The sequence below is a fragment of the Lethenteron reissneri genome, chromosome 43 (assembly GCF_015708825.2).
Source record: "Lethenteron reissneri isolate LAM-NWPU_2019-01 chromosome 43, ASM1570882v1, whole genome shotgun sequence".
Classification (NCBI taxonomy): Eukaryota; Metazoa; Chordata; class Hyperoartia; order Petromyzontiformes; family Petromyzontidae; genus Lethenteron; species Lethenteron reissneri.
In genome coordinates, this window is record NC_083821.1 from 7,264,754 (window position 1) to 7,279,170 (window position 14,417).

The 14,417-nt window shown below is 46.4% G+C and overlaps 1 protein-coding gene across 9 annotated transcripts in view; it reads left to right on the forward strand.

Annotated features, from left to right (window-relative positions):
- LOC133353377 (otoferlin-like) overlaps positions 1 to 14,417 on the forward strand; it is a 163,259-nt gene that overhangs the window by 8,804 nt on the left and 140,038 nt on the right. For all 9 annotated transcript variants that reach the window (XM_061569572.1, XM_061569571.1, XM_061569576.1 and 6 more), the window contains exon 2: positions 3,351 to 3,409. In XM_061569572.1, coding sequence (XP_061425556.1) covers positions 3,351 to 3,409 — 59 coding nt within the window. The remainder of the gene's footprint in view (positions 1 to 3,350; positions 3,410 to 14,417) is intronic.

The window sequence follows — 14,417 nt, forward strand, 5'->3', positions numbered from 1 at the left end:
AATGATTACTAATCTACAACTCGCATCGTAACAATAGCCTGATTACTAATCTAGTATATAATTACAATCACTCCCCCCTTGAATCTTTGCACCTGATGAGTTAATGAGTTAATGATGACGTCACCCTGCTGCTGCTCTATATAAGAACGGGAGACACAGGAGAGCCTCACCATTCTGGCGAATTGCCCGATGATGCTGATTGCAATTACCAGCGAAACGTCGTACTCAAATTGTAAATGTTGTTGCTTCAACACACCGGTGGGCTAAAGCAGTGAACTATTTGTCTTTGTCAACGTGACACATTTTTACTGATTGGCCGTGTCGGGTGGTGGAGGGTTACGACACATTTATAAATAAACGCGATCTAAACCCAAAAATCGTTGATTATGAATAACATTGGTCGCGAAAGCCTACGTGTTAAACTGTTTGTGTTTAGTTTGTTGTCCTTCCCCCCGCACCTCCAATTCGCACGGTGGGCAACTTACAGTGCGAAAGAAGTTCAACATAGAGTAAATACACCTTCCATGACCTGCCACAGTTCCTCCTGATCTTTAATTATGCTACAATCTCAGGTCCAAGAGTCAATGGTCAACTAATACATGAGAGAAAAAGCTAAATGCATTGGGAGTTGTGCTTATAATGTTGTAAATTGTGAATTCTCAGTGATAAGGTGTTCTCCGGCATTGTTTTCAAAGCATAAACAAACGCATCCTGCATGGAGCCATGATGTTGCCGAATGTCCAAAAGTTGATAATCTTTAATAATATAATCGCTTCCCAAAATATATTTGAGTTCGAATGATGATCATGAGCACATCGTGATGCACATCGTGTCTTCATGTTTGAGTCGCTGAATTGGCCGAGGAGTTTCCTGCACCAATACATCTCTGTGGAACTCCCAAGCAGCATGGGTCCTTGTGGAGTTTAATCCTAGAGTGTTCCCATTGCGAGTCTCCTGCTGTGTCGGTACGCACTTCCATGACTGACGTCTCATATTTTACCTCCGCCAAAAAGAAAATCCCACACGTGTTTGTCCGAGGTGGGCTTTTGAGACGAAGCCTGTGACTGTGCTTGAAATGCTAAACGTCGTAACCCCTGCTCCTGCGTGTTGGCATTGTGAAGAATGATACCATGCAAGGCAAGGGCATTTCATCTATCTCTTGTGTCGGTGAGTCGCTGCGTGACAAGGCTAATGCCCCAACGATGGATGCATATGATGGCCTGATTTCTTTTGGACGCGAATCGTTCAAAGTCAAAAGTGTATCCGCTGCTCAGTCGAGAATGAGGCGGTTTACATTTGCGAACCTGATCCTGTGGTGGAAATTCCACATTCCTACGACCAAAAGCCAGTTGCTCCACATCACAACTATTGACTTAAAATGAACCTTTTTAGCTTAGTCAACTTACCATTTAACCAGGACTGTGTACAAACATGACATAAAAAGGCGTCCCTGGATTGCAATGCAACATGAATCGTTGGTGCAGGGTCTATCCCTAATTTGTCCTGAGTGTATACACCATACACACTTTGAGTGATATTTACTTTCTAGCCGTCATTTTCTGTCATTATGGGTGTGTTGTCTCCGCGCCGCTAAGCTGTTGATTAAATGCCAGGTCATTTTGAATGGTTGTAGTTCAGCACACTGCACGTCTGGATTCTGGTCTTTGACCCACGCCAGCAAACTTTGTTATACTGCGTGCAATGAAGTGTAAATATTGGCTCTCGTGTTAAAGGAAGGAAACATGAAGTATATACCTCGGGGCAGTAAATATCTTTCCTCTCACAGGAATGCACTGAATGCAGCACAAAGGAAGTTGGTGTTTTGTGTTCGTCCACCGTCCGCGTGTTTGGAGTGCTTGTGGTGCATTCTAATCTGAGTTAACTGTATTTAGTACATTGAAGCGCACACTCATCTAAAAGCAATTGGCTTGCGTTCGCGAAAGACTCACGCCGATGTAACACGGTTGGCTACTTTACGGTGCAAAAGAAGTTCAACGTACGAATATTGAGAAAAAAGACACTGCCAAGCTATACTCTTTGGTTCTTTCGGTAAAGTCACGTAGGTATCAAATAAAAGATATCGCAACGCAGGCAATCATCGTCAGGTGGGAAAACCACAGCAAGAATTGTTTTTTTTTGCTGAAGTGGGAGAGAGATGGCCAAGCTACCTTATGGCATGAACGTCTACATGTGAGGTGGCCATCAGTGAGGCCAGTCATGGAACGTTTTCTAGATTCTTATTTTTTTATTTACACCTTCGTGTGCTTCGTGTGCAACACATTTTATTATAATATATATATATACATTTTGCTATATGTACGATTCGTAATACAGTGCTGTATTTTGATTTGCTACATTTTCCACGAAGCCCGTTGAGCCACCCTGTTATGCATGTTGCCATGTGCTGTTAGTAGTACCCGGATGTCTCATGCACTCACCTGGCTGAGGTTGTCAAAGGCGTCGAATTGTGATCGTAGATTACAGACAGGGGTGGTCATCGGTGGCTATGAGCCGTTCTTGTGTGTTTTTTTAAACATGATGTTCACCAAGGTGTGACACCACATTTTGTTGGTAAACATTCTCACGTGTTTGTAAACAGCAGTTATTTTCAAGGGTCAACTAAATTGCTGTTACAGTATTGGATTGTGCCCAGACACACACAAATTTCCCCCGTATAGCCTTAACAGACTGTAGGGGCAAGTGCTGTTAGCGAGCACCTATGAAAGCCGGAACGGTACACGAGGGGGTGGGTGGCCAGCACCACACCCGACCGCCTTTGTCTCCTCAGTGGCGATGTTTACATACCACGCATCAGGTACTAATTTGAGGCTGAGTCGACCTAGGGGAGGCCCAGGACCAGTTCAGATAATCGTCACTGGTGTTGGCCGTGAGCGGGAATGGAACCCGGGTCGCCGGGTTCATAGCGCAGCGCGCTAACCGCTGCACTACTGCTCCCCACACATACACACTTGCGCATAAATATGCTGCACACACGCTACTGCAGTAGTTCATTGTGAGTGTACAAATGACCTTGTGTTTATCGGTCACTTTATCTTCCCCTACACTTAAATACGGTAGTCATCTTGTTGAACGTAAATCAGGTGACGCTGGAATGGCGAACCACATTTTATAAAGTGTATTTTTAAAGTGTGTATGTAAAAAAAAATCTAACGTAATTGGACTGCCTGGGGTCTGTTGTTGTTGTTTTTTTTCTTCCATTGATCGCAGCTCATTGATTCATAGGTGACTGATGCGGCTGAAGTCGGATGTGCCAGAGATGTGCGCGCGTTGCGTGGTTTTTTTTGTTACCTGACTCTTAATCGGACTCCTCCTCTCCTCTGCCTCTCCAGACTCGCCCTACGACACCAAGGTGTTCGAGAACTGCGAAGATGAAGCACGCTTCGACGCGGTTCGTAACCACAACGTCCGGCGGTCTGTGTCGGCGTCCACTCCTCATTTAAAATTTGAGTTGTTTGAACCTCACTTTTTTTTTACTTCGTTTAACGGACACTTTTATCTTCTTGGTTCTTTCGGTAAAGTCACGTAGAATGGAAATAATAAAATAATAATCCTCAGGTGAAGAACAGGTCTGTCGAGAAGACAGTCTCTGCTTTGTGGCCGAAACGTCGTGAGAATAATTTTATTATGTTATATTTATTTTATTTTATTATTTCCATTCTACGTGACTTTACCGAAAGAACCAAGAAGATGAATCCCTGCAGTCACGAAAGCTTTAAATCGAAATAGGACACTTTTAAAGCGAGCAAAATTAGCGGTCGGTTAATGAAGCCAGCAACGTCGGTGCGTGTACAAACACGTACCTTGTTTCCTCACTACATGTTTACAACACTGCCCCGGGCATTCATTCATTTGCCGCTACGTTTTCGTAGCAGAGGTGCAAGTCAGGTGCATATACCAATCATTGATAATGTCCATTGTATCAAAAAATGCATACCAATACCCACCAATCACCAGAAAGTGATGGTGACGTCACCACGGCGTCTGTGCCAGGCCAGGTGCACTTTGAGGCCACGTGAAGTGTCGAAGGCTCGCTGACAGGAGGTCACAGACAACACCCATGTGCCATGGGTTGGCTGACTGAGATCACTGGCATATGCACACCAGTGGTACGCGCTCCTGTGCCAACTTGCTGGATTTTAGCCGCCCCACGCTCTCCGCTCGTTGTTGTGAGCGTCACTCCTCTGCCCTCAGTTGTTGTTGGAGGGCGACTGCCTCCAACTGCCCAGTAGCAGCAGCAGCGTCCTTCACGAGCCTCATCCATAGTCCGATCGTGACACCGCAGGAACCAGTCTTCGGCAAGTCCACTTAGCTCCACATCCTCCCGTACCGCATCAGTCCAACTCTTCTCCAGCCCGTGTCAAATGCATATCATTGCATACACACATATTTTAGACTAGTATGCGAATGTAATACACGTGTCATTTAAATGATCACACAATCTACCTCTGGCCTCTCTCTACGTGCTGTGAATGATGATCGTTGCTCGAGAAAGTAATCTTTATATGCTTTTTATCATTTATCAGGAAGTGCTATTTTGATTAATGTGTTGACAGTTCACGAGAGACTTTCCATTGGTTATTGTTCACACGAATACAACAAATATTGCAATTGATGCAGGAATTCACGAATACAAGTCTCTCTTTAAACGTGTTTTATTGGAATACGGCGTCTTGAAAATGTCAAATAAATGTAGACCGTTTAAGATTCGCAGTTGCTCAAATTATATTTGCCTTTCACCTTGATAAGTCTTCTGGCTATATGCTGCAATTGATAGTAAAACTCCTTGTGGTAGCTGCTTAATTGCACACGTTAAGACTGGCACATTGGCAAAAGTTAAGTCATGTTTTGAGTTTCCTTCAATGCTACAATACCTTACCCAACCATTTGCATATTTGCTTCCTCACAGGTAACACAACACGTATTGCGCAAACACATTCATTGTTACCGAACGCCTGAGATACACATACAGTATATCCAGCTGTTATGGGACGCCCATACATTTCTTTAGTATATCAAGCAATGTATGTATTTTATACTGGTAGGAACCCACTGGTTTCACCAGCCCACAGGGGATTATTGTGGCCGTCCATCGTGCAGGGAGGGGCTGGGTGGGAAGGGAGGGGCTGGGAGGGGAGGGGCTGGGTGGGTGGGGAGGGTGGGGCTGGGTGGGGAGGGGAGGGTGGGGAGGGGCTGGGTGGGGCTGGGTGGGGCTGGGTGGGAGGGGTGGGGCTGGGTGGGGAGGGGAGGGGCTGGTCACCCCGTGGTGCCCTTATAAAACGCAACGTTTAACCTACTCACGCCGGCTTGTGCCCGCCCTCACAGTCGGGCATATTTGCGGAATACACCACGCCGCCGTTGACCCTGGCCATTGACCGAGCAACCCAACGTTCCTACCAGCTCCCTCCGCAGGAATGTGTTACAAGTACTTGAACCGATGTATACAAAGTAAAAGCTGCAGTCCTGCAATTTCTTGGCCACGCCACTGCCGGCAGAAGGGCTTTCGCTTGTGGGAACTGCATAGAGCCCCGCGAAGGGGTATATTTTGGCCTACTCTTCCACGCTGGTAAGACCTCATTTGAAAGAAGTGAGAGTAGCCAAACTTTACCCCATCTTTGCGAGTCTTAACTTCAAAGAATTCGTGTACAGTGCAATGTTTTAGATGGCTGCACAGTTAAACTTGTGGTAAGGAGTGTAAAAAAAACAATGCGTTTAACAGAGATATATTTGCAACTGGAACGCTCCGTGAATTGTTTAAACCAGTTCTACATATAGTCACATTTTTATTGGCGACAAGTCTCGACTGGTTTTACATGCCTCATAGCAGGCAGCCGCTCCCAATGACATCCCATTTCGATTTCGCAACTCGTGGTGATATGAACACACACACACACGTATAACTGTACTATATTCAGACACGCAAGGGTGGAGTCACCATTTCACAAGTGTCTGTGGGGGGACGGGGGTGCTAAAAGGCTCAACGTTGTGGGTTGAGGGAGGCACGAGATGGGTGGCTTCAAAGCTTATCTGATGCTTGCGTGCCTGTCCCAATGACGATAATAATGCAAATGTTTCACGCGGCATTCCATCCGAAGATCCCGATGCGCAATGCATTAAAAATCAGGAAACAGAAGCAAAACCAGGGGCAACCGACCAAACTAAAGAGGGAAGGGCACTTTAAAGAGATGGGTTTTCAAAGCAGACTCGAATACATCTGTAAGGGGTGTCAGGGGAAGGATTCCCACCAATAGGAGGGTTAGTGGGAGGGGTGATCGAGGAGATATAGGGGAGAACGGGCGGGAAGAGGTGGCCTTTGGCGGGAACGAGATTGGGACGGCTGGGGACAGGTGTGGATGGGAGAAAAGGATTAAAAGACGAAACCCCTGCAATCTTGTGTCGGCTCTCCTTTACACATCTACCGATTTAGAAAAAGAGAATTGTCTCATCCGTCTGTGTGGAGTAGCAGTCGTTGAGGGTCACGGGTGCCTGTCAAGTCGATCACAATTGGATTTAGATGGTCACCAAAGAATAGGGGGGGCCACAGTGCCCTGTTTCAGGACCGCTGTTGCGTCTTGTCTCATCGGCAATTGCCCCGGGTTTCGATCGGGGATGCGTTCCTCGAACGTACGACGACGAACGTCAATCAAAGGGACTTTGCGGCGTAGATGTTGGCGAAGGCTGAGAGGTGACGGATAACGAGGAAGGGCGGACGATGCCGTCAGCGGCGTGTGTGGGTCGAGGCGGCGCAAATCCGACAAGTGGTGTTCACAAAGTGGCGACGTGTTTGCGAAACGAAGTAAATCGGAGTATTCCTGTCCTTCTCTATTTGAGGAGGAGCTGCACGCCGCGCACCTTTTGTGCAGCGTGTGTAACGCAAGCGTTCGAGTCTGACTCTGATCATATTCTACTTATTGTTAACCACGTGGCCTACACACACACACACAAAAATCCTGTTTTAACACCCGAGTAATCTACAGAGCTTTACCTTTCGAATGAAATGTTGGTTTTATAAATCCCAGAAAAGAGGGCATGTGGTTTAATCGCGCGAGCGTACATTTCACGGTTAGACTCGGCGAGAGAGCCGTAGTCTTATTATTCCGCCCCTGAGTCTGCACCCCTCATGGGGCTGCCCATGCATTCACCGACAAGGCAAAGTGGTTTCCTGCTCAAATGTTCATTGAGGCGGCGGAGAACAGCCCTGAGCCAGTGGTGGAAATTCCACATTCCTATGGTGTGGGTGTGGGAAGGCATGGGCGGGGTGGCAAGTCCATCCATAGGACAACCACTTAACTCTCCCGCAAAGTGGTGCTTGTTATATTCTGATTGAAAGCTTTCGTGACCTAAAGGAATTCATAACCCTGGAGGGCTGTTGGGCCGAGTCAACCCCCGAACGAGGATTTGAGCTCGCAACATTTCGATTGGGAGCCGCTCACTCTACCGCAGAGCCACCCGGCTAGATACGCATCAAGGACGTATCGTAAATACTGATTTGTGAACCCTACGGAATTTCTCGGTCGGCTGCCGACTTTTAAACTCTATTCTCAGCGCAGGCCGATTTCCGCAGCCAAATATCCTGCTTCGTCACAACTCCGCCATGTGTATCTTTTTCTGTTTTGAAAATTAGCGTGCTGTAAAAGGGTACACAAAAAAAGACATTGGCAGCCCCCCACTTAAATGTTTACGGTTGAGAGTGTGCAAATACATGAAGACCCAAGATTCCAAGACGACCATTCTTCACAGAAACTTTTTTAAAGTCCAGCCACCAGTATACCACGAACACAAATTTACTCACTCTACTTATGCACTTTACATACAATGGCACCATTTTTTTAGGGGCGGGGGGGGCGATAAAATTATCCTTTATTACTTTTGGGTGGTGCAGAGGGGGGCGAGGTTAGTGCCGATTGTTGTGGCAGTGGGGCAAAGACAAAGATCCCCCGTATAGCCTCAACAGACTGTAGGGGCAAGTGCTGTTAGCGAGCACCTATGAAGGCCGGCACGGCACACGAGGGGGTGGGTGGCCAACACCACGCCCGGCCGCCTTTGTCTCCCTAGCGGCGATGTTTACACATCGCACTAGGTACTCAGTTTAGGCTGAGTCGACCTAGGGGAGGCCCGGGACCGGTTCAGATAATCGTCACTGGTGTTGGCCGTGAGCGGGAATCGAACTCGGGTCGCCGGGTTCATAGCGCAGCGTAGCGCTAACCGCTACGCTACCGCCACCACCACCAACGTACGAAGCGAGCCTCTCCGGTTCGTGCCGAGCCATGCCCCGGTGCAGCTCAGAAGGCATCACGCAGTTTTTTCTTTTACTCACCGCAGCAGCCGAACCGTGCGGCTGCACGTCGCCACGCGGTCAGGGCGTACGCAGAGCGGTCGGTGACACTGGCCGCTCGGTCCTCCTGCTCCCCCTCTGCTTGGCCATGAACCAGAGTCAGCTGGTATCTCGTGAGGCCAACGCCTCACAGTTTGGTTCTGGCTTGACTCGGGAAAGAAGCGGTGAAAAACACCACCCCGTGCTGTGGGGAGTTCACGCTGGCTCGAGGTGGATGTGCCAATGGAATAAGGGGGGGTTATTACAGTATCGGTGTACATATTTTTTACTTTACTTTGCACCATATGTAACCAACCGTGCTCATTGGAATAAAAGGCCACATTGCATGCCGTCAACAATATATTTAAGAGGATTGTTGAAATCGTGGGAGGTACATAACTAAGAAACGGGCTAATTGGCACTGCAAGCCCTCTGAATTGCAGCCCGCTCTGGCATTGCCCCAGAGCGGTGCGAGGGGTCAAATGCTGCAGGTGGTGAGATCCCTCTGCACGACGACATTAATCAGGGACGTCGTTTACCCTGTGATTGTGGGACAAATGGCTTGCTTTTGATACGGGGGTGAGGTGTCAACAAGTAAATCCCAGAAGCCACGCTCCGGTGGACTTTGGAGAATTATTTTTTCACACAGCTGACTCACCGTGATAATCAGAATCCTGTCGGTGCCTGATATATGTTTCATGTTTTTTTTTACGTATCCCAAATTGTAATGCAATGACGTTTGTTACGTTATTTTGTGCCCTCGATGAAACACATCTGCATCATGGAATCTCCTTTGCCAGTACCAAAATATACTAATAGGGGTTTTCCCCTTTTTTCTGGCAACAAAACTGACACCTTTTGCAAGGAATCATACTTACATTAACCACAATACCTGCAGTCAAATGCAAACAAAAAACAATACTCTGATATTGTTTTTTGTTTGCATTTGACTGCAGGTATTGTGGTTAATGTAAGCATGATTCCTTGCAAAGGGTGTCAGTTTTGTTGCCAGAAAAAAAGGGGAAAACCCCTATTATAAACAAATCTGGTGGACCACAGCCTGATTTAAATAAAAGTCGAGAATGAAATGTCTTCTTGTGCAACATCATTGAGGATCACAATGGCGCTCACGATGCTTTACGTTCCATGGCATTATTAACAACACTCAAAGGCATTTTTCACCTGTCATGTATATGGCCTTTAAACATTGTTTGGTCTTAGTTGTTATCGCAACAAAGCATTTTTGTTACAGGGAAATGATGTGTCGCATTATGACGAGTTCAGTCATCAAAGTTGCCAAGTACGATCACAAATAGCATTACATGCATTTCGTATTATATTAAAACAATGGTTTATTTTATACCTAAACAAATTTTTGTTGTTGTTGTTACCTAAGAGGAATGCCTCAACGTAATGGCAGTTCAGTCTTGCAAATAAAGAATGGAAACTCCTTTGCAACAGCAGAGACGGCATGAAACGCGTCATCTTTCACATTGTTACCGGATTTAAATACCTATCTATATGGAGCTGGGGTTTTTTTGTGTGTCCATTTCTTTTCGCGAAACCGCAATCCGGGCGTGACCGTCAACTCGCACGCAACAGTGCACACACGCGTGGCTGAGCAATGCTAACCCTGGCTTGAGTGCCGTCTCTTCACTTGAATTGGCACAGTGGCTGGGTATGGCAATTGTGCCCGAACGTCTCCGTGCCCGATTCGTCATCGACGAACCTATGACATCCATCGACGAGATAAACATTTCAACAATCCGGCAAAATGCACTGCACCTTTCAACGTTGGTATACAAAGACCCGCCCTTCATCACATCTCTTGGAAGATCTGATCGTTTTGGAGTTTTAATGAGTTTGTCTTTATTTTCAATTCTTGTGTGATGAGCGATCATGGTGAGTGGAAAGGTTGTGATTCATTTCCGGCCTCTCTCCCCAGCAACAATCAATCGTCACGATTCAGTCACAACTTGATTTTGAACAAAATCTGTTCTCTTTCTTTGTCTCGTTGTTACTATTTATTGCATTGCTACACTTTTATTTTACGTCTCATTGTCTACTACACTATAAACTAATATACACTACACTATATAAGAACGGGAGACAGAGCAGAGCCTCACCATTCTGGCGAATTGCCCGATGATGCTGGATGCAATTACCAGCGAAACGTCGTACTCAAAAATTGTAAATGTGTGGTTTCACGCTTCAACACACCGGTGGGCTAAAGCAGTGAACTATTTGTCTTTTGTCAACGTGACACTTTTTTACTGATTGGCCGTGTCGGGTGGTGGAGGGTTACGACACATTTATAAATAACGCGATCTAAACCCAAAAACGTTGATTATAAATACATTACGCTACTATACACTACGCTACTATACACTACACTACTATACAGACGCTGGCTCTTCCTGGAGAATTCCCAGGCGTTCCCAGGCCATCCCAGCAACATCGTCCCGCCAGCAGCAGCAGCAGCAGCGTGGTCCTGGGCCAGCCCCGGGGTCTTCGCCCAGGGGGACATGCTGCTGCTGCTGCCTGGTAAAGTCCCAAGGGGAATCTACCGGTGGGGGCATCCTGACCGGGTGCCTGAACCACCTCAACTGGCTACGCTAGCCTAAATGTAACCCGTTAGCTAATGATTTGAAATATAACGTGCCCAAATTGCACATCACTGGTTCTCGCACAATGACACCCACACACAATTATCTCGCCTCGTGGTTAGCGCACCTGTTTCAGATCTTTCTGTTTGGAATATAATTGTATCTCCTTAAATGTACACGTACGCATTTGTGAAAAGTGTGTCATCTGATAAACTTGAAGTGGAAATTTTTACATTATAATTTAAGTGGCTATTTTCATATTATTAGATGGGCCCTTAACGCAGGGTTTTGCATGGATGCCACTATTTTGAACAATTGGGGGATTTACTAATCTATTAATTTTCAAGTCCGGGAATACCAGACGATTACAATGGAGATGAAAAATATTATTTATTATTATTGAGGACTAATACAATCTTTTAATTGTATCTTCTTGGTTCTTTTGGTAAAGTCACGTAGAAGGGAAGTAAAATAATAAAAATAAAACATAATAAAATAAAATAATTCTCACGACGTTTCAGCTACAACGCAAGCAGCCGTCTTCAGGTGAAGAATGAGACACTGCCAAGCTAGGAGCTTATATATAAGCTGGGTAGGAGGTGGAAGAGGAGCGCCTTAACAAAAGAATGAGCTTATATATAAGCTCCTAGCTTGGCAGTGTCTCATTCTTCACCTGAAGACGGCTGCTTGCGTTGTAGCTGAAACGTCGTGAGAATTATTTTATTTTATTATGTTTTATTTTTATTATTTTATTACTTCCCTTCTACGTGACTTTACCGAAAGAACCAAGAAGATGAATCCCTGCAGTCACGAAAGCTTTAAATCGAAACTTTTTATTGTATTCCTCGCATGCTCTTTACTTTCCTTCCACCTATGGCGCATTTGCGAATTTATCTTCCATTCACCGCACGTGCAAAATTCAGTCGTTTCTCATTGCACACACCCGCTTCGCCATCGTGCGCTGTGCGGAAAATGGAGTTTGAGAAGCCCTTGCACTCGCTAACCTTTAGGGACAACTCCACTGCAGATCTGGTGGAGATTTCCGCATTGCCCTTTCTATTAGCGATTTTGGGGCTGCAGGAATTGCCAGCGCTGACACATTTGTGAATGCCGCTGCTTTCAGGGATGGATCAGGGGGCTATGGAGACTCCTCTGCCCTGCTATGCCCCCTAGTACGTTGACATTAAAGTTGCAGTGCTTTACGGCTTAATGGCATTCGCAGTGGAATGTACCGTGTGCTCTGCCGAAATACTGTTGTTGCTCTAGGGGATGAAAGCGCAGAGCCACTTGTGTGGTGCGAGGGTGGGAGAAGTGCACTCGCATTCAATGAACCCAAGCTCGCTTTCTCGCGAATACACGAGGGTAGAAATTCATATCTCCTAGGCAGGTAGGTGAAGTCAGCTGAATACCAGTATTGGACATGATGCGTATATGCCGAAATTGTCACTTGAGGTGTAGCAATGCCGTTAAGTCGTTGAATAGAGTAGATCATGAAGCCAACAAAACGTAATGCGTTGAATTGCGTGTAACGATTGTTGTTAATTTATTCATAAACATATTGTACGTAAAAGTATCACGTCACCCGCATAGCCTCCACCATTTACTAAAAAAACGTACAACAAAAACGATCTATTTATTCCATCATACGACGACCCTGAATCGTGACAAATCGTAAAAGAAGGAAGCGACGTGTCTCGGTTTCAGCCTTGGTCACCAGCACCGGGGCAAATGAGAGTCTATGCCGATAGCCCTACCACCCCCTCAATGTGCCATGCCTGGCAGAATTTATAACTGTTAGTTCTGTATGCCCATGCTAATAAGGCCACGTATATCTTGCCGCATTGGAATATTCCTGTTTGTAGGGGTGTTTTGCGTGTACCCTTTACATGCTGCAGCCTCCTGTGTCTGTACACGAACGGCCCAGTACGGTCAGAAATGCAAATCCCTTTGACTGGTAGGAACCTCCTGGTTTCACCAGCCCACAGGGGATTATTGTGTCCGTCCGTCCGTCGTGCATCCAAAAATGGGAAGGGTGGGGCTGGGTGGAGAGGGGAGGGTGGGGAGGGGCTGGGTGGAGAGCGTGGGGAGGGGCTGGGTGGGGTGGGTGGGGAGGGGCTGGGTGGGGGTTGGGAGGGGTGGGACTGGGTGGGGAGGGGAGGGGCTGGGTGGGGGGCTGGTCACCCCGTGGTGCCCTTATAAAACTCACGTTTAACCTACTCACGCCGGCTTGTGCCCGCCCTCACAGTCGGACATATTTGCGGAATACACCACGCCGCCGTTGACCCTGGCCATTGACCGAGCAACCCAACGTGTATTCCACAAATATGCCCGACTGTGAAGGCGGGCACAAACTGGCGTGAGTAGGTTAAACGTTGAGTTTTATAAGGGCACCACGGGGTGACCAGCCCCTCTCCACCCAGCCCCACCCCTCCCATTTTTGGATGCACGACAGACGGACGGACACAATAATCCCTTGTGGGCTGGTGTAACCAGGAGGTTCCTACCAGTAAAATTTCAATTCTATTCACTCGACTCTTTCCACGTAATTCTACGGCTCAGCACAGCTTAGATGCGAATTGTTTATTCTGCATTGTGGACCAAAGGGATCTGCGTTTCGCATATCCACGTGATTGAAACGGGAGTTGGCATAACCACATGATTTCACCACCTCCTATGGTGACATTTCAGTGGTAACACTTGTGCCTCGCAACAAGAAGGACCTGGGTTCGAATCCGGACTCGGTCATCTTTCTTTGTGGAGTCTGTATGTTCTATTCGTGTTCTGCATGGTTTGACTCTGGTTTCCTCTTTATAGCTACAAAACCACACAATATAACTGGTATTGGCCAAATATCCCAATGCTGAAAAATGACCTGCACATTACTCATTTGGATTTGATGTATCAGAATATCCCCCTGCACCAAAAACTTGGCCAGACCCTCTTGAAAAAGAGTTGAGACTTAGCAAGGCTCCTCCTGGACAAACAAGTGTATACATGATAATACTGGTAATGACATTCAATGGACTTAAAAACTATCTCAACAAATTAATGCATGAACTGGTACTTAAGTGTTAACTCCGAAGATTGTTTTAAAAATACATGTATTTGGTGTTGAGCAAGAAAGCCACTCTGTGTAATTGCATCCATTATTGCTTTTGCAGGTGATTTATTCTGGTTTTTTTGCCACCAGTGGGACACCCTTCATTTCAAAGTTCGTAGGCAATTAGAATATTGCTTACCTTTTGCTTCCTATGTGGAAAATATTGAACCAATTATAATGATAAAAACTCCAATAATCTCAAGGTGGCTGGGTGGCTCAGAAGTCAAAGCACTGAGCTGGAACTGCTGCGGTTCTGGGTTCACATGTTGGTTCATAGCCAGCCCTGATCCATCCATAATCTCAAGTGTAGCGATTTGGATAGTTAATGGCTGCACAAATCATCCAAATATCCAACTTTATTCTTGCATCATTGGGCAAA